The 18952-nt window shown below is 36.4% G+C and overlaps 1 protein-coding gene across 3 annotated transcripts in view; it reads right to left on the bottom strand.

The window, feature by feature from the left end:
- Nucleotides 1-5590: 5590 nt before the first annotated feature.
- Nucleotides 5591-18952, bottom strand: part of col15a1a (collagen, type XV, alpha 1a) — an 81583-nt gene continuing 68221 nt past the window's right edge. For all 3 annotated transcript variants that reach the window (XM_034305402.2, XM_034305399.2, XM_034305405.2), the window contains 12 exons: nt 17689-17710; nt 17336-17413; nt 17153-17178; nt 16850-16939; nt 15236-15377; nt 14671-14747; nt 13488-13616; nt 13181-13231; nt 11667-11729; nt 10264-10461; nt 9954-10063; nt 5591-6549 (listed from right to left, as the gene is read on the bottom strand). In XM_034305402.2, the coding sequence (XP_034161293.2) occupies nt 6291-6549; nt 9954-10063; nt 10264-10461; nt 11667-11729; nt 13181-13231; nt 13488-13616; nt 14671-14747; nt 15236-15377; nt 16850-16939; nt 17153-17178; nt 17336-17413; nt 17689-17710 (1245 nt within the window). In that variant the 3' untranslated portion in view covers nt 5591-6290. The remainder of the gene's footprint in view (nt 6550-9953; nt 10064-10263; nt 10462-11666; nt 11730-13180; nt 13232-13487; nt 13617-14670; nt 14748-15235; nt 15378-16849; nt 16940-17152; nt 17179-17335; nt 17414-17688; nt 17711-18952) is intronic.

Below are 18952 nucleotides of genomic sequence, written 5' to 3'. Positions count from 1 at the left end.
GGTCAAAAGTAACAATAACATAAAAAATGCTTACATTTAACTGCCATTTTTGCTACTTCTCCTACAAATTTTTTCCAACCTTCACCACATTTGGCTCACATCATCTTGACGCCTGTCTAAACAATGCTGCAGCAATACCACCCGGTGACTGTATTGCTCACTGAGTCTGGGTGCTTGGCCCCAAAACTGCTGTTATTATTATAAAAATTTATTATTATTATTGTCATTATTATTATTTTTATTATTATTATTATTATAATTATCATTCTTCTTCTTCTTCTTCTTATTATTATTATTATTATTACAGTATTACATTACATTATTACAGTATTTTATTTTTTAGTTTTTGCCATTTTGCACTTGGTGGTGTTTTGTTTTCTGCACTGCTGCTAACTCACTATATACAGTAATTGCACTATACAACTTGTGGACACTCTGCTAATCATACCTACCTTGCTGCATACCTGTTGCTACTTGCACTGTCACTTACATTTACTCAAGGGACTAGTGTTTACAATTAAATTTACTTAATTTTTACTACTACTTATAATATTACTGAATGCATTTATTTTATTACTGTTGATTAGTGCAAACACTATTCTTTTGCTGCTGCTGTAATGTGTGAATTCCCTCTGGGATTAATAAAGTGATCTATCTATCTATCTATCTATCTATCTATCTATCTATCTATCTATCATTTATTATTATTTTATTATTATCATCTGAGAACACACTATAAATACTAGAACGATCTGCGTGAATGTTTAAAAGACTTATGTCAGTAATGTAAGAGTTACAAACATAGTTATACAAAAAAATTATGATAATTGTTCATTTATTTACTGGCTTTCATTCATTCATTCCTCTTCAGTGGGTAACATTGTTGTCTTACAGCTCCAGGGTCCCCAGTTCGATCCTCAGCTTGGGTTACTGTGGTGTTTCTGTGCATGTTTTTCCCGTGTTCACGTGGGATTCCTCTGGGTTCTCTGGTTTCTTCTTACTAACTTACTTGGTGTAAACGCGTGTGTTTGTGTGTGGTACCCTGTGATGGACTGCCACTGTGAATTCTCCAGCCTTGTGTCCAGTGTTCAAGGAATAGGCTCCAGTTTCACTGTGACCCTTACCAGAATAAAGAGGTTCAACCTTCTGTCATCTAGAGCTATACTTTCAGCATTAAAATCTATGTGAATATTCCAAAATTAATTATAGTATAATATCATTTACATATTAATGGTGACAATGATTATTACTACAATTAAGTGTTCAAAAAATCGAATAAAAAATTTAATAATCTGTTTTGAATCTTTTTCTGCAGTCTTGTGAAGCAAAGAATGTCATATTCTTTGATTGAGGAACTTTTCTGAACTTTTATTGAATAAACACACTGGATCCGCCCCACACAATGAGCCTTATGTTCCAGGCAGTTCTTCACATAGTGCCCAAGGCTATCCTGTGACATCTCCATGACCATTCCTGCTTCTCTGTCCCCAGAGCTGATTGGCTGATCTACTTGCAAATCAGATTAGAAACTCATGTTCTCATTTCTCTATCTCTGTCATCAATTGCTATACAAAGCAAATGTGAACTGCACTTAGATTACGAAACAAAAGTGCAGTGCAAATTTGCAAAATGCATTTTGAATCATCTTCCACAGTGTGCATAAATGGTTCAAATGACTTTTAGCCTCTGAGCCTGTATAGCAAAATGGATGCTGACTAACCTACCAGTCTATCAGAGTTCAAGGTTTAACATGATTTATTAGGCACAGAGAGTCTTTGTTTGGTATGTACGAGCGTGCGTCAAATGAAAACCTTAAACGTGTGACATAAATTAGAGAAACAGTAATACACTCACAGAGATACACTTTATGACACCTATTTGCAATAAACTGCAAAATTTTATATATTATATATACATATATATATATATATATATATATATATATATATATATATATATATATGTATGTGTGTGTGTGTGTGTGTGTGTGTATGTGTGTGTGTATATACATATATATATATATATATATATATATATATACACATATGTGTGTGTGTGTGTGTGTGTGTGTGTAATACAAGGGTGAGTCACATGATATATACAAGGGTATATATGAAAACCTTACATGTGTATATGTATATATATATATATATATATATATATATATATATATATATATATATATATATATACACACACACACATGTAAGGTTTTCATGTGAGTCACCCTTGTATTTTAGATTTTAGAAATTTAATTTTAAATCAGAATAGTGGTAACACTCCAGCATCACATTTTTAATGTATCTGTTCAACCCCAACTTTTTTTTTCCCATTGTACTTTTCCCCCATTTGGTGGACTCCATATCCGAACATGGGCTTACATTAAATACTTTAATGACATATTGATTTTTAGTTGTCAATAAATGGCTATATTTGGGCAGGATGTAATTACAGAAAATATGCCACATCTAACCTGGGTAACAGAAATACCAACTACATAAAACAACTTTTTCAAGTCTCAGAATAAGACTGAACAAAAAATAACTGACTCCCATTAAATTTAATTAAATACAAATGTCATACGGACCCACCTACATTAAGGCACTATGCCGTCACGTCCTGTGTAGTGTTTTAATTACAGCTTATGACCAGGATTTTTGTTGTGGCTATGAACCGGCTCCAACTTGAAAGAGAGGAAAGAAGTTCAGGAAGCGGCACTAATTCCTCAATGTGGCTTACACATGTAGAGTCGCTCACCCTCGGGAGACCTGGGTCCACCACCAATATAGAGTTTGAACTATATTTAGACAGAGGAAACCTCATATGAAGAGTCGAGCGTATCCCTCATTAGACTTTAATGAGGCTGAGGCAGCTGCCTGATCACAGAGCAGGAGACTAATGAAAGCCAAGGAGACCCCTTCTGATGGAGTTTAAATGTCACCCTCACTGTGAGAGGAAGGGATTTCACACTGCATCTTTCCGCTAGTCGCATACAGAAGGGATGCCTAAAAATATGCAAAAGGGATGAAGACTTTGAAATAGAAACCTACACACAACTTGGTGGACTGAATGTTTCATTCATATTTACCTGATTTAATGTTGTACTACATGTATCCTATACGCTCATCTGATTGAGCATGGTATAGATTGTAATAGGAAGATTGTTGTTATTGTTGTCCTGCTGATTAACTATGCAGTGTTTGAATCTAAATGGTCATGTGATGATGCTTTCTGAATTCAAGTGATGGTTTGTGTGATTTTTTTTCATGCACTTTTTTTTCGTAACTCTATACACTATGAAATGTTTGGCTGTAGTAGATTTTATTTAATTTTGGAGGTTTTTTTTATTTTATGCCTGAAATTTAATTATACAATAATTTATGTCAGACCCACACAGCCCTTACTTCCTATATGAGTTCCACAACCCCCAGCTCCACCACTACAAGGTGAACAATAAAGTTGGGGTCATAAGTTTACATACACCTTGCAGAATCTGCAAAATGTCAATAATTTAAAAATAGAGGGATCATAAAAATTTCTATTTAGTACTGCCCTGAATTAGCTGTTTCACATAACAGATGTTTACATATAGTCCACAAGACAAAATTATAACTGAATTTACACAAATGAACCAGTTCAAACGTTGATTCTCAATATTCTGTGTTGTTACATGGATGATCGATCACCGTTTTTTATGTTTTATGATAGTTGTTCATGAATCTCTTGTTTGTCCCAAGCAGTTAAACTGCCCAGTGTTCTTTAGAAAAATCCTCCAGGTACATTCATTGATTCTCAAAAAGGCAACCCGATACATTAAGAGCCAGGGGGATGTAAACTTTTGAACAGGATGATTGGTGTAAATTGTTATTATTTCGTTTAAAGATCTTATTTTTTCATTTAGTACTGCCCTTCAGAAGCTACATATTTACATGTATCCTAGAAGACAAGATAATAACAATTTACACCAATCATCCTGTTCAAAATTTTAATGCATCGTGTTGCCTTCTTGAGAATCAGTGAATGTTTGCACCTTTTGTAATAGTTGTGTATGAGTCCCTCAGTTGTCCTAAGTGTGATCTCAACATCATATAGCCACTCTTGGAAAGGGGTCAAATATGCATAAGATGCGGGAAAAGCAAAGAATGTGCAGGACCTGGTGAATTTTTTCTGAAGAACACTGGGCAGTTTAACTGCTCAGGACAAACAAGGGACTCCTGGGGCGGCTGTGGCTCAGGTGGTATAGTGGGTTGTCCACTAATTGCAGGGTTGGTGGTTTGATCCCTGGCCCCTCCACATGCCGAAGTGTCCTTGGGCAAGACACTGAACCCCAAGTTGCTCCCGGTGGCAGGCTAGTGTCTTGCGTGTGTGTGTGTATGGGTGAATGAAAAACAGTGTAAAGCACTTTGTAGGACCAGGTTACGGTTTAAGGTTAAAAGGCGCTATATAAGTGCAGACCATTTACTCATGAGCAATTAACACAAAAACAGTTGTTGATCATCCACGTAACAACACACAGTATTACGAATCAAGCGTATGTGAACGTTTGAACTGGTTCATTTGTGTAAATTCAGTTATTGTGTCTTGTGGACTATATGTACACATCTGCTATATGAAATGGCTTATTTTTATGATCTCGCCTTTTTTTTTTAATTATTAACATTTTGCAGTTGTAGGTGTATGTGTAAGGGTGTATGTAAAGTGTAGGTGTATGCGTAAGGTTGTATGTAAGGTTGTATATAAAGGTGTATGTAAAGTTTTGACCCCAACTGTATAAAAATAATTTTTGAAGTCAAGAAATGAAAGCCCAGTCAGTTTGCCTCCTGACATTATTGCTGTACTGGGTTCATTGTGAAACAGCTAAACTCCTCTAAGGAAATGTAAGACTAATACAAGACAGAGCTGAGGTAAGATGTTGGGGTGATGATGAGACAGTTGAAAGGGATTGGAGTTTTTGAAGTTTTAAAAAAAAATCAGCTTGTGGGCAATGTGATGCTTGTTGGCAGATATAAGAGTGCAGCGATCCCAGTCTGAGGTAAACCTCAGAACCTCACCAGAATGGCCTTAAAAACAGCCAAATACAATGCCAACTCATTTTCTACTGCCAACCAGTGGCACTGCCATGACTCTCTGTTACATGTTGTTTTTAGAAGGTGCAAACTTGTCTATAAAATGGTAAAGCCATTGGCTGAAATCATAGTAGTTAACCATTGTAAGAGTTGCCATTGGTTTTAGATGAATTTATTTATCCAGGACAGAGACACAACACCAAGGTCACCTGAGGTCAAACTGACAGAGACAGCCTCATATAAACACTCCTACACCGACAACATTTCTCAAGTAAGCTATTTAGATTGATTGGTGTGCCTTTAAGTAACTTACTCGAGCCATTTTAAATTTCAAACCTTGGTCTGTTAGAGAGCTCTTTGAACTCTACACTTTTAATATATATTTAAAAAATTTGTATTTTACAGAATATATTTTGCAAATTTTTTTTTGCATAGTAAATAAGTTTAGAAATTTTATTAGTTTAGAAGCTTAATTTTTTTTACACAATGACATCTATTTTAAAAACAAGACAGCACAGACAATATATTTGTAAAAGAGATTTTATTCAATAAGCACCAGTGAAAATGAAGAATACACCTTACTTCTTACCACTAAACACTGCTCAAATTGTTGGCCTAAAAACTGAAACAACAGAAAATGAGGACTTGAATGATCTCTGGAAAAAAAAATCTGCAGTCACATTTCCAGAAACTACAAAAATGGAATATAATTTCATCAACAGAGATGCTATAGAAAATCTTCTTTCATAAAAGAGGCAAGAAACAGGTGCAGATTTCATCTGAACAGCTGAAACTATAAATTACATATTTATCCTCAATCTTTTGACATATTTAGATTATGTGCGGTCAGGTATAAATAAAACACTGAAATTAAATTAAATACTGACACATCTTTTGCTACTCAAAATGAAAAGATGATGTGAAGTAGAAAAAAAAAAGACATCTATGAATTTCCAAAAACTGAAAAATGAAAATACAGTGCATCAAAATGACTTGTAAGGATTGGAGGCCCGGTGCGTCCCTCTGCTTAAACGTCGTGATCATGCAGCTTTATGCTGTGAGAGAAATGGCTTTGTTACAAAATGTCCATGTGCTCAAAACCTGAGAATGGCTCTCACTGATGGTTCATTAGTTTCTCAATGACATGGCCTTTCATCAACGTACGGATATTTACACCTTTTGGAATGTTGGCGTGTTGATGGCAGAGGTTTTCTGGTGTAGATGTCAGTATCTGTAATGCCAGCGTCTGTAGCGATATTGTGCCCGTTTGAGTTCTTCGACAGTGTTGTGGTCAGGGTTGGTCTCGATGCACAAAACGACGAACTGGTTGGAGCAGCTACGGGTTTGCTGGTTCAGCAGGCCACTGTAGAGGAAGGAAGCCTGGCCCGTGATGGCCATGTCACCAGCTCTCCAGGACTCACAGTTCTTATCATCCAGACGTCTTCCCCTCTCTGACGAACCATGCCATATGGCCTTCTGTGGCCTACAGAGAGACGATGCAGGGAAACACAAACAGATCAGTGGAAATGCAGGGAAACATAAATATAGGGATGCCAATGCAGAGAATAACATATATATATGTATCTGGATTTGGATTTAAACCCAAAGTGGGTGTGGCCTAAACAGGAATGGTTTAAAAAAAAAAAAGGAACCCTATCACTATGCCCACAGAAACACTGGAAAACACTGGAAAAACTCCATCACTCCATCAGTAGAAATGTCAGCACTATCAGCATCTGACTCTGACAGTTCTTCAACATCAGCTACATCACTCTAGAGTTCATAATTAGTCTCAATGAGAGATGTGGGGTTTTTTTTGGATCCTGCTCACGCAATGATTATTTTTGTGTGTACCTGCCTACAATATTTTCTAATGAATTTAAACAATCTAGTAACCACATATAAACCACGACGACCCTGACCAGGCAGTTACTAAGGATGCTGTAAATGCATTACACAGTGCCACAAATTCATATTAATGAACATGGTTTTTATTTGTCCTGTGAGCTTCATGTCTGACTGCATGTTCTCACACACATGAAAGTAAAATCCTCCTGTTTGTGTGACATTTTGTTGCATCCCATGAGATCCCTTTCCCATCTCTAGTCTCAACCAGATGTCCTGTGATCCTTCTGGCAAACTTTCTAAAAATAACAAATAAATAGTGCACTTCCTATTTGTATCTGTATTTATTCATATCTGAATCACAAATAATGAGTGTTAATGCAGAGAAAACACAAACTGCAATTGACTGTATGATATAATGGATCATATATGTCTTCTTGCATTTTTCTCATCCAGAGGTGGTAAAATATCCAAGTTATTTATCTAAGCAAAAGTGCAAATAATTATCTAAATTCAAAAAGAAAAGTTGAAGTACCGCTTCACTCAACTCTTAAAGTCTGAAATTTATGAATGTAAATATACAAGACAGATTTGCAAAAGAAAAAAGGTGTCAAATCACACACTAAATCATTGCCCTTTTCACCAGGACCCAAAAGTAGCAAAGGTTAACTAAAACCAGCTTTATTCCTAATCTCTCCACTGCTAGCTGGCAGGATAATAACTCTGATGATACAAAATAGCTGAATTCTATTATCTAACTGTCTTGATAAATACATAGCATGCATAGCAGGAGATAGATTATTGTGATGGGTATTAGGTCTCATTCTTGCTGTTACATCTGTTAAAGGTTAGATTTGTTAGAAATTTAGATTGACTCATTGAAACTGTCAGATGCTATATAGTACTATATTACAAATATATGATCATAAATATATAGCATGCGTAGCAGCAGATAGATTATTGTGATGGGTATTAGGTCTCATTCTTGCTGTCATATCTGTCAAAAGTTACATTTCTTAGAAATTTAGATTGATTCATTGAAACTGTCAGATGCTAATTAGTACTATATTACAAATATATGATTATAAATATATAGTATGTAATGTACTGATGTAGTGTTTGACAATGTATGGAGTAGAAAGCAGAGAATTTTCTTTTGAAACACAGTAAGTAAAAGTCAACAGTAAACAAGTGAAAGAAAAAAAAAACCTCACATACACTTACACCTCACGTACACAGTAGCAAAGCAATTTATCTCTGATTTTAAGGCTCATATATGAGGCATGTCTAGATAAAAACTCTTTCAGATGCACAAAATGCTGAAAAAGTTTGACTTTTATGACTTTGTGACTAATGTGCAGCTGTAAAATCTGAAACTAAACCGGCACTGTACAGAAATACATGCACATTTACAAAATATACCAAAAACCCTTATATGAACTGTAATCTAGGTCTCTAAATTGGATTTGTAAGGCATAAATCATCTGGTTTTCATGTCTGAACTGAATGTCACGAGTTGATTTACCATGTTTTCCATGGATACCCTTCAAAGAGTATAATCTAGTATAACAACATAGTTATTATTGCCCCCTTGTGGCCAAAGGTTTCGTGAAACGCATCAATCAAATTGAGAGCTTCAGTCGAGTACGCTGGTTATCTTGCCAAAAACATGGGAGTGAAACCAAAGACTGACCACAGAAAGATTGGCTCCTCAATACACAAGCACAAAAATAAACTCTGCTTTAATACGAGTTTGAAATCTGTTCATTACGTAAAAGGAACCTAGCAAAAACCTAAAGAACATGGTGTTCACTGTGATCCTCACATGTACATGGTAATATTTTGTGGGAAAATCTTTGGCAGAACAGGGTGTGATGAATAAAACGCTGTCTAGATTTTTGTGTAGCTGCTGTCCATCTATCATAATCCATCATTCTTAATGACATGTACCCATTTTCTGCTAATACAATACACATGCAGGCTAAACCTTAGCTGTAGAAAGATGGCCTAGCTGTAGAAAGATGCTTCTAGATGATGCCCCTAGATTTCATCAACAGCATATCCTTTCATGCCAGCTTACTGAAACAGAAGCTGTCACATCGCTTAAAAAACAGCAGGTTTCACAAACAGCTCTAAAAAGAGGATTTGTTAACCACAATTGCAGCTTCACTGCTACAGCGGCCACGGATGCATGGTACGAGTAGCTATATTTACCACCCAGGGGTATAAATAGACGTAAACAGAGGAAGAACTGGCAAAGCTAGCTGTAAAAAACACACTGGTGAAAAAATGTGGAAGAAGAATGGGTAAATGCAGCCCAAGCTTGTGGCTAAGCAAGCCAGATTTTTTTTTTTTAATTTAGGGGAAGAGCTCTGGAACTGCAATATATGGGTCCTGAGAATGCCATCATGCCTACTACGGGTGTGACTGAATGCCACTATCTGTATCTGTATCTTTATCTGTATAGTACTCCATATAATTCTGTATTTGTATGCATTTTAAAACAAATTATACGTTCATTCTGAATAATGTATTCATATTCCATTACCTCACTAATGTCTAATAAGATATAAATACAACATTCACAGTTTGTAAAGAGGTTAGAAAATTTGTTGCTGAAATAACAAAAAAGCCTATGAACATGGACTCATCGTTTTTTGTATTACATATGTTTACAGAAGCAATATTATATTGTTTTAGCCAATATATAAATGACATGCCATAATAACTATAAGCAATAAATCTTGAAAACTTAATACACAGCTAGTGGTAGCTCAGTGGTTAAAACTTTGGGCTCAATTTGTTATTCACTTTGGATAAAAGCTTCAGCCAAATGAGTAAATGTAAATGAATTAATATAAGTAGCACTTTTTTTATTGGTTTTCCCGGTAAACTACACACTAAATGATAATATATTCAAAGCTCTACAGCTACAGTCCTCATCAGCCCATTTTACATGCATTTTATATAAGCTACACTGGTTAGCTATCCTGTTCCATTTTTCTTATAATAAACTTCTAGGTGTCTTGATAGTTAACTGACCAGAAAGGATCACTCATCACATCTCGTCCATCAAAAGAGTAGAGAGGGATCCCAGGAGGGAGAACGTGATCGGAGAAGATGCTTTCCCAATTTTTAAACAAAACTTCACCCTGCAAAAATACAATACACACTTTATTTAATTTTCTCCTGATGTAGAAAAGCAAACGTTTTTCAGCTCAGACCAAAGAAAATACGAAGATAGCTTTAAATCTCCAAATAGAAATGGCTGCTAGTCAGTATTTATTGCTTTTGAAAACCCATCCCCTCTTACTAAAACACATCTACATATCAGAGAAGATAAGTGGCTCACCCTGAGGTTAACGATGGGTAAGGTGGTGCGGTAGGGCGGCTGCACAATGTCGATCAGGTCTTGTAGGTGGTGAGAAAGGAAAGCCCTGTACTCGTCTCGGATGCCCATGGCCTGAGCCTGCAGTCTGCACTGCTTATTCACTGAGTGGATGGAGCCCAGGTCCCCAGTCAGTGGTGTGTTCAGGGCAACCAGCCTGAGCTGTGAGACATATTTACCCAAATGATGAGTCTTGTAACCAAATGTGAGGTTCGTTTTACATTTTGATTACATTTACATCTGGTCTTTTTCTTTTTTTGACACATACAATATGTAATATGTGCAATATGTGATATTTAGCTTGAAATCTTAGCATTGAGATAGTTACGTTTTGGATTGCATTCATCATATGCTAAACAGCCATTTTACCAAATAATCACAAGTTATGTGTATAGTACAGTGTATAATAATATGTCAAGCACAGATGGCAAAGTGAATCTGGGGGAAAAAAAAAGAAAATTGAAAATCTTCAAGTAACTGGAGTGGTGAACATGGTCTTTACAGTTAAAAGCAACAAACTTCCATTCAAAGCTGTTTGAATGGGGAAATGGAAATGCGTGTCTATTTTACAATTTATCAAAAAAAGGAAAAATTTTAAAAATGAAACAGTGACCAAAATCCAATGTTTTTCCATGTCCAAGGCAAAACCTAATGTTTATCAGTAGCTTGCAGCCCTTTCATTCAAACCAAACCGAACCTATGCTTCTGTCATCGCTAATTTTGTGCAATTTGTACTTTAATGGGACAATCCATACTTACTCTATGTACTTTCCAAAGCATTTTGGGGGAAAAAGGATGAAAGCGTAAATAATCCACCTTATTCATGTTAATTACACCTGTAAATGTATTGTCACATGTGCCTTTTTCAATCACAGCTAGTAAAATCTAACACATTGTGTCTTTTTGCTATAAATGTTGCTTAATGGAATGCAAACATTTCTACTTGATTTTCTCTACACTTGTTTATAGCAGGAATGATCAAATTCTAAAGAAAAATTACACAGTGACACAATGAAACACACAAAAAGGTCTCTCCTGCGCTTAAACACAGCAAGGTGCTATTTGTCATATTCTCTTCATCTTTTATATAGTTATGCTTTGGAGCATCCATCTTTCAAATGGACCTGTCATAGAGCTAACCACTAAAATAAACCTAGACTGGCTGGGATGTCCTACAACAGCACTGGATGGACAGCACCATAATTTATAGTCTAAAACAGGATACTTGGCAACCACAGAAATACAAGCTAGAACTAAACCGATGATTTTTTCCCCTTACAAGCTTCATACAAAACCATAACAAATAACAATATCAGATATTTTTATAGCGGAAAAGAAAATAGTCTGAGAAAGACAGCCATTCTTACCGCACTTCCTGTGTGAATTTTAGGAGTATTGCTGAGTCGAGGAGTCAGTATCAAAGGCTGAGCCTAAAGAGGATTAGAGAAGAATTTTTACAGCTCATGTGCAGTACACACACTTTAAATGGAGTGTATAGATAGTGTATTTTGGTCATTTAAAACAGTGTATCATGTATCTCAAAGAAAAGGATCTGCCAGAAAATATTCTGATATTATGCCAAGGCCAAAATTACAAACAAGTAGCACTGAAAAAAAAAAAAAGCTGTGGTCATCCAATTTAGTTAAATTAAACCTTTAGCACAAAAGAAAAAAATTTAACAAGAATTTATCTATCATAACATAAATTAAAGTTGTACAGCCTCTTCACCTCCAAAATCCCAAATTAACTCCTGCCTATATCTGATCATTTAGCTACTACACGTTTAGCTGAGCAGTGAGTAAACTTTGAAGTACAGTTGTTAGGCTGAAGTTTATGTATACTTTGTCAGTATTTTTTTGGCATTTTCTTCTAATTGTGTGCACTTGAATCAAACGCTTGGGCTAGCCTTCCACAAGCTTCTCACTATACTTTGCTGGAATTTTTTGCTCACTCCTCTTGACAGAACTGGTGTACCGCAGTCAGGTTTGTGGGCCTCCTTAGTCAAACATGCTTTTCCAGTTTAGTCCACAAATTTTCTTTGAGATTCAGCTCATGGCTTTGTGATGGTGACTCCAACACTTCCACTTTGTTGTCTTTAAGCCATTTTGTTACAACTCTGGAGGTATGCTTAGGATCATTGTCCTGAAAGTCTGAGCTGCAATCAAGTTTTAAATTTCTGGCTGATGTCTTGAGGTGTTGCTTCAGTATTTCTAGAAAAAGATCCTTCCTCATGAAGCCATCTATTTTCAGAAACGCACTAGTCCTCTTTCCAGCAAAACGCTCCTACAACATGATGCTGCCACCTCCATGCTTCACAGTTGGGATGGTGTTCTTTGGTTTAAAAGTCTCACCTTTTTACGTCCATACATAACACTGATCATTACGGTCAAACGATTTTTGTTTCATTTGACTACAGAACACTCCTCCAAAAGGCTGGTTACCACCTGCAAACTTCAGTCTGACTTTTTATGCCAGTCTTAAAGTAGAGGCTTCTTTCTTGTATGACAAGACTCTCTTAATGGTGGATGTACATCCTTTGGTACCTGATGCCTTTAACTCCCTCACCAGTTCCTTTGTTGTTGGCTTGGGGTTCAAGTGAACCTTTCAGACCAAAGTTCATTCATCACTGGGAGTTAATTTGTACCTGTTTATTGAATGATGCATTGTCTATGTGGTCCCAAGATTTTTACATTAGCATACACTTGTTACTACAGATGCATGTGGTACCTTCTGTTGTTTGGAAATTGCTCCTAAGGAGAAACTAGACTTGTGGAGTTCCAAAAATTTGGTAACAGTGCAGTCTTTACTCACATCACACAAAAACAAATTTTGTCAATAAGAAAGTGCTGTTTTCAGTTAAGGACAGCATGCTGGAACTTACATCATCTTGTGAGAGGACAGTTGGGGAATTCACCTCAATCAACCCTCCGAACTGGGAAACGAAACAAAAGAAAACATAGTGCATAGTGTCATAGTGTCCTGCAACTCTGAATTAACTAGTTTTTAAAATAATATTATATAAGTTTTCATTTATGATCTGCTTCACAGTAACACAAAATAACTATTTTAATGCACTAACAGTGATACAGTGACTGGATGTTAGGAAATACTGTACCAAAACCATTCTTACACAAAACATTGTGACTGATATACAGAATATACGTTTAATAGAATAAAGAAAATATTACCTGAATCTCTCTCCAACCCCCTTGGACCTTGAGGTAGAGTTTACTCGTATCTGTAACCATGGCCAATGTTCCCTCTTCAACCACATACGACTCATGTTTCATGGCATGAAGACTTGGGTATTTCTTTACCTTTAACAATATTATGCATTCATTATAGCCAAAGCACACAGGTGCAATATTCTGTATATTAGGTATGGCAACTGTATAGACCCAACATATAATAAGTTAATAAATATTACATTATGAGGAGTTTATTAGGCTACATATTGACTTAATGATACTGATAACTTTTAGTAATGTATAATTTAAAAAAAGGCCAATGCAATGATTTTTTTTTTTTAATTAAGTAATTCAATACATTAAAGAAAATAATGAAGCAAATAATTTGATATTTGCTTTATAGGCAGGTTTTTGTAACCATTGTTAAAAATGACACATGGTTAATAATATAATATAATATAATATAATATAATATAATATAATATAATATAATATAATATAATATAATATAATATAATATAATATAATATAATATAATATAAAGCATTTAGATTGTAAATTGTGGGCCTTTTGTGAGCCAGTTTATGTGACATATCTTCATGATTATTTAAAAGCCAGTGGACAATGCTGAAGGAACTACATTAGCAACAGCAGGTCAGTATGTTACAGGCTTTAAGGGGACAGTGAGATAGGGCCATATTCAGAGTTAACGACTTAAGTTCATAAGATACAATAATATTTAAGCAGGGAAAGTTCCTTATATTCAGAATCGACTTATGAGGGTGCTTACGTTGATTTTCTGGGTGGCTCATTCAGATACCATTCAGATTTTTCTTGAGTAGACGCATCAGAGGCAGTTTGACAAAAGGGTCTAGACAACCTTCTTTAAAACCAAACTCTTGACTTTAAGCCCCGAAAAAGATTATGGGATAGAAAATGCAGACTGTCAACATCATGAAAGAAAAAAAATGACTTAAGTTCAAGGACAGAATCGCGTGTAACTGAGACACTCCTCTATTTCTGCCAAACTCTGAGTAGTATGCAAGTCTGTAGTTATGCCTGAGGTCTGAATTCAGATTTGTGCAATTTCTCTATTAACTTCTCACTCTGAGCATGTAACTCATCTCTGAGTACAGACCCTAGTGTTGAGGGTTAATGGTGTGTGATGATGAGTGTCACTCACTGTGGTAGAGCCACCAGCAGCTGGTCCTGGTGGACCAGGAGGACCTTGAGGCCCAGGTGGGCCAGGAATAGCAGCAGCTGAAATCACAAGAATACTTTAGTATCAGTCTGTTTATTATTAAGATCCAGAAGTATCTGATGCTTCTACTAGGAGGCCACCTGGTGCCGCATAACTAGCATGCATCATCATCATCAGAAAGGGAAGTTTAACCACCTTAAAGTCAAAGCTTATTATTTGGTTATTCATAGTTTTTAATGACTATTAATTATTTAGTATGTAGTTACAAAGTGAAGAATCTGAGTGTGGCCTGGCAACAGGTTCTGTGAGTTAAATAGGTTAACAGTATCATCAGAACTTTTTTTAATCATGTTGGCTGATAGGAGCATTGATTTGGTGCTTCATCCAAAACAATTATTACCAGTGAGTCTAGTACAAAACATAATACTTTCCAGTTCAGATGGTGTACAGATGGACAGTTAAATTTTCTATTCAGATATCTGTTTCAATACTGAGCCTAGGAAACACCAAAGAGAATTTAAGTATGTATTAAGCTCTAACTTCTTACCAGAGCTATAGCCAGGAGGTCCAGGAGGTCCGGGAGGGCCTCGGAGTCCAGTGGCACCAGGTCTCCCAATACCAGGAGAACCGGGTGGCCCCTGAAGTCCTGGACGACCAGGGGGCCCAACGATTGATTCTCCTTTAGGTCCCTTAAGAGAGAACCAAGAACATTACAAATTTGCTACTAATTGTTTACTGTGGCAGATCATTAATAATTTATGAATTAATTATCAGCTACTGCTACCAGAACAACTTCTTTCATGCTGATATTACACCCAGGAGATTTCTCTGCTCTGATAGCAGTACAAACAGGAGTAATTTATTTGCTGATTGTTACACCATTTGAATTCAAATTCATGAAGCAAAGGGACCCACTCAACAAAGTGCACTCCGCCATTATTTTCATAGTGGTTTGAATCTCATTTTTTTTATTTGTTTTGCATGGATTCTTTTTAATCTCTGAATAAAGGCTTGCCAACCCATCCATTTCTAATTACATGAGACTTCGGAGCACTTAAAAAAAAAATTTAAGGCAGCTTGTCATCAGGCCAATTATTTTTTACAAAGTCACATCAATCATAAATTTCCAGAGTCACAAAAAAAAAGATCAAACGAGCATACAGTTGAGAGAAACTGGGTGAGTTTGATGAGGAAAAATACAGATATGAAATAAGATTGAAAGTGGGAGGCAGAGACAAAGGGGAAAAATGTAAGGCAGACAGGAGAACAAAACAGAAAAATGGAGATGGGAGAGATCAGAGAGATGTGAAAGGGAGATAGAGAACAAGGCAAGAGGATAAAAGAACATGCAATCAATCTATCAAGAAAGGTCAGTGTTTTCAAAATGGAATTATCTATATGCTTACCTGATTTACAAGACAAATGTAATGTTGCACAAAAATGTTTGTGTGTGTGTTTCTGTCCCTCTGTCATAAATATATATATATGTGTGTGTGTGTGTGTATGTGTGTGTGTGTGTGTCTGTGTGTGTGTGTCTGTGTGTGTGTATTAGCCCCAAAAAGGACCAGGTCTTCACAATGATAGGATGTGAAGAAATGTCCTCACAGAGTTACTGTTTTTTTTAAACACCATTTTCTAAAGTAAGTAAGTTTGTGTGTGTGTGTGTAAGAAAGAGAGAGAAAAAGAGAGAGAGAGAGAGAGAGAGAGAGAGTATACATGTTTTTAGCCCTTGGTATGGCCAAAAAGGAAAATGTCCTCACAATGATATCGTAGTATCAAATGTCCTCACAATCTCCTGGTCCTTGCAAAAAATGTGTGTATATGAAGTTTATGTGTGTTGGTGTGTGTGTGTGTGTGTGTGTTTGGGGGGTGTATCATGTCCACACAATGATAGTGTCAAATGTCCTCACACTCACCTGATCCTCACAAATATAATGTTTTTATATCTTTTTTTCTAAAGCAGGTTTGTGTGTGTGTGTGTGTGTACATATTTACATGCCCCTATGTGAGGCCAAAAAAGGACTACATATCATCACAATGATAGGATAATTTCAAATGTCTTCACAGTCACCTGGTCCTCACAAAAATACTGGTTTGTTTTTTGTTTTGTTTTTTGTGTGTGTGTGTGTGTGTGTGTGTGTGTGTGTGTGTGTTTACTGACCGCCAACCCAGATGTTCCAGGTGGCCCTGGCATCCCAGCCTCGCCTTTCTCTCCCTTCTCGCCCTGGAAACCGTAGTCACCTTTTTCTCCCTGTCACACACACACACACACACACACACACAAAGAATGTAAACATACTCACATAGAATATATTTACATGTAAAATAACCACACATAAGCATTTTCTGAGTAAATGCAGACAAAACACAGCGTGTTATGCAGGACGTCTAACACATTTTCATTCAGTCACGGTCTGGTGACTTCCATCAAAGCAAGCAACTTCATTAGATGTCTCCAACTCACCACGGTGCCTGCACCCAGCATAGTAACTGTGATAGGGACAAAAAGTTCAGAAACACAGTTGAAATAATTGCAATGTTACAAATAAATAAAAGAAAAGATACTCTAATATATATATATATATATATATATATATATATATATATATATATATGTAGTGGTTAAGGACACTAGCAAGTGACATACTTGTAGGACCTGGAGGGCCAGGAAGACCCCTTTCACCCTTCTCCCCTTTGGCTCCAGATGTTGAACAGCTGGCTCCCTCTTTAGGAGACAAATGGGGAAAACAAGCAACAAACGAAATTAAAAGAGTACTGAGCAAAAATCCATCATTTGTGAAATTTTATTATTTTTAAGCTCTGAAAAGGAGATTTATTGCTCCACGGTGATTAAACGCAAAATAGAAAGTGCTAATGACATTTGTTATTTTGTTCTTCATAAAAAATGATGCTTTTCTTCACATCATGTCAGCTTGAACAATTAAATAAAACAGTCTTGTAATCAAAGGGACAGTAAATCAGCAGGATTTTAAAACTGACCTGCAGTAGAATTGACGTTGATCTGTACAAACCCAAAGAAGGGAGAAAAACACAAAGAATTAAAGGTCACGATGAAGCGCAGAATTTGAACGGTAGTAAACAAAGTAGTGTTAATCCAAACAGGATGATTTTAGAGTAGAGCCATCTGGGATAGAAATCATGCACTGGACAAACAGGACATTTAGTCCATGGAGCAGAAAGAAAGGGGAACGCTCAAACATAAAACACTTGTGTTATGCGCACGCATGTTTTTAATCAGACAAACCACAGTGGCATTGCTGTTTCTTCAGTAGTAGCAGTTTGGTTTAGTAAACAAGCTTCTATCTATCTATCTATCTATCTATATCTGAAAGTATTTCAATCTCATTACACAGATACACATTTTGGTAATATTTTGTTTGGATAGTTCACATTAGACTCTTTGTTCACTGACACCATCAACTTTTGCTTAAAAAAATTCCAATCGCAAGCATTTTAATTGTTTTAATCCTAAACTTATGGTTTTAAGCCGTAATTCTTTCACAAATGTACACTTTATTAGGAGCACCTATACACCTGCTCATTTATGCAGTTATCCAATCAGCCAATCAGGTGGCAGCAGTGCAATGTATAAAGTCATGCAGATACAGGTCAAGAGCTTCAGTTAATATTCACATGAAACATTAGAATGGGGGAAAATGTGATCTCTGTGGCTTTAACCGAGGCATGGTTATTGGTGCCAAAGGGGCTGGTTTGAGTATTTCAGAAACTGCTGATCTCCGGGGAATTTCACACACAACAGTCTCTAGAGTTTACACAAAATGGTGTGAAAAACAACAACAAAAAAAACATCCTGTGTGCCGAAGGTCTGAAACACCTTGATGAGAGACGTCAGAAGAGAAAGTCCAGGCTGGTTTGTACTGACAAGAAGTCTGTAATAACTCAAATAATCACTCTTTACAACCATGGTGAGCAGAAAAGCATCTCAGAATGCACAAAACATCAAACTTTGAGATGGATGGGCTACAACAGCTGAAGACCATTATCAGGGTCCACTCCCGTCAGCCAAGAACAAGAATCTGAGTCTATCATGGGCACAGACTCACTGACACTGCACCAGAAAAAGACCAGATGATTTTTTTCCCCTAATCTTCAGCTGTCCAGTTTGGGTGAGCCTGTGCCCGTGATAGCCACAGATTCTTGTCCTTGGCTGACAGGAGTGGGTGGAATTTGATGTGGTCTGCTTTTGTAGCTCATCCACCTCAAGGATCAATGTTTTGTGCAT

Source organism: Pangasianodon hypophthalmus, chromosome 1 (genome assembly GCF_027358585.1).
Source record: "Pangasianodon hypophthalmus isolate fPanHyp1 chromosome 1, fPanHyp1.pri, whole genome shotgun sequence".
NCBI classification, from domain to species: domain Eukaryota; kingdom Metazoa; phylum Chordata; class Actinopteri; order Siluriformes; family Pangasiidae; genus Pangasianodon; species Pangasianodon hypophthalmus.
The sequence above is the reverse complement of the archived record's forward strand: the minus strand, read 5'-3'. Positions and strand labels throughout refer to the sequence as shown.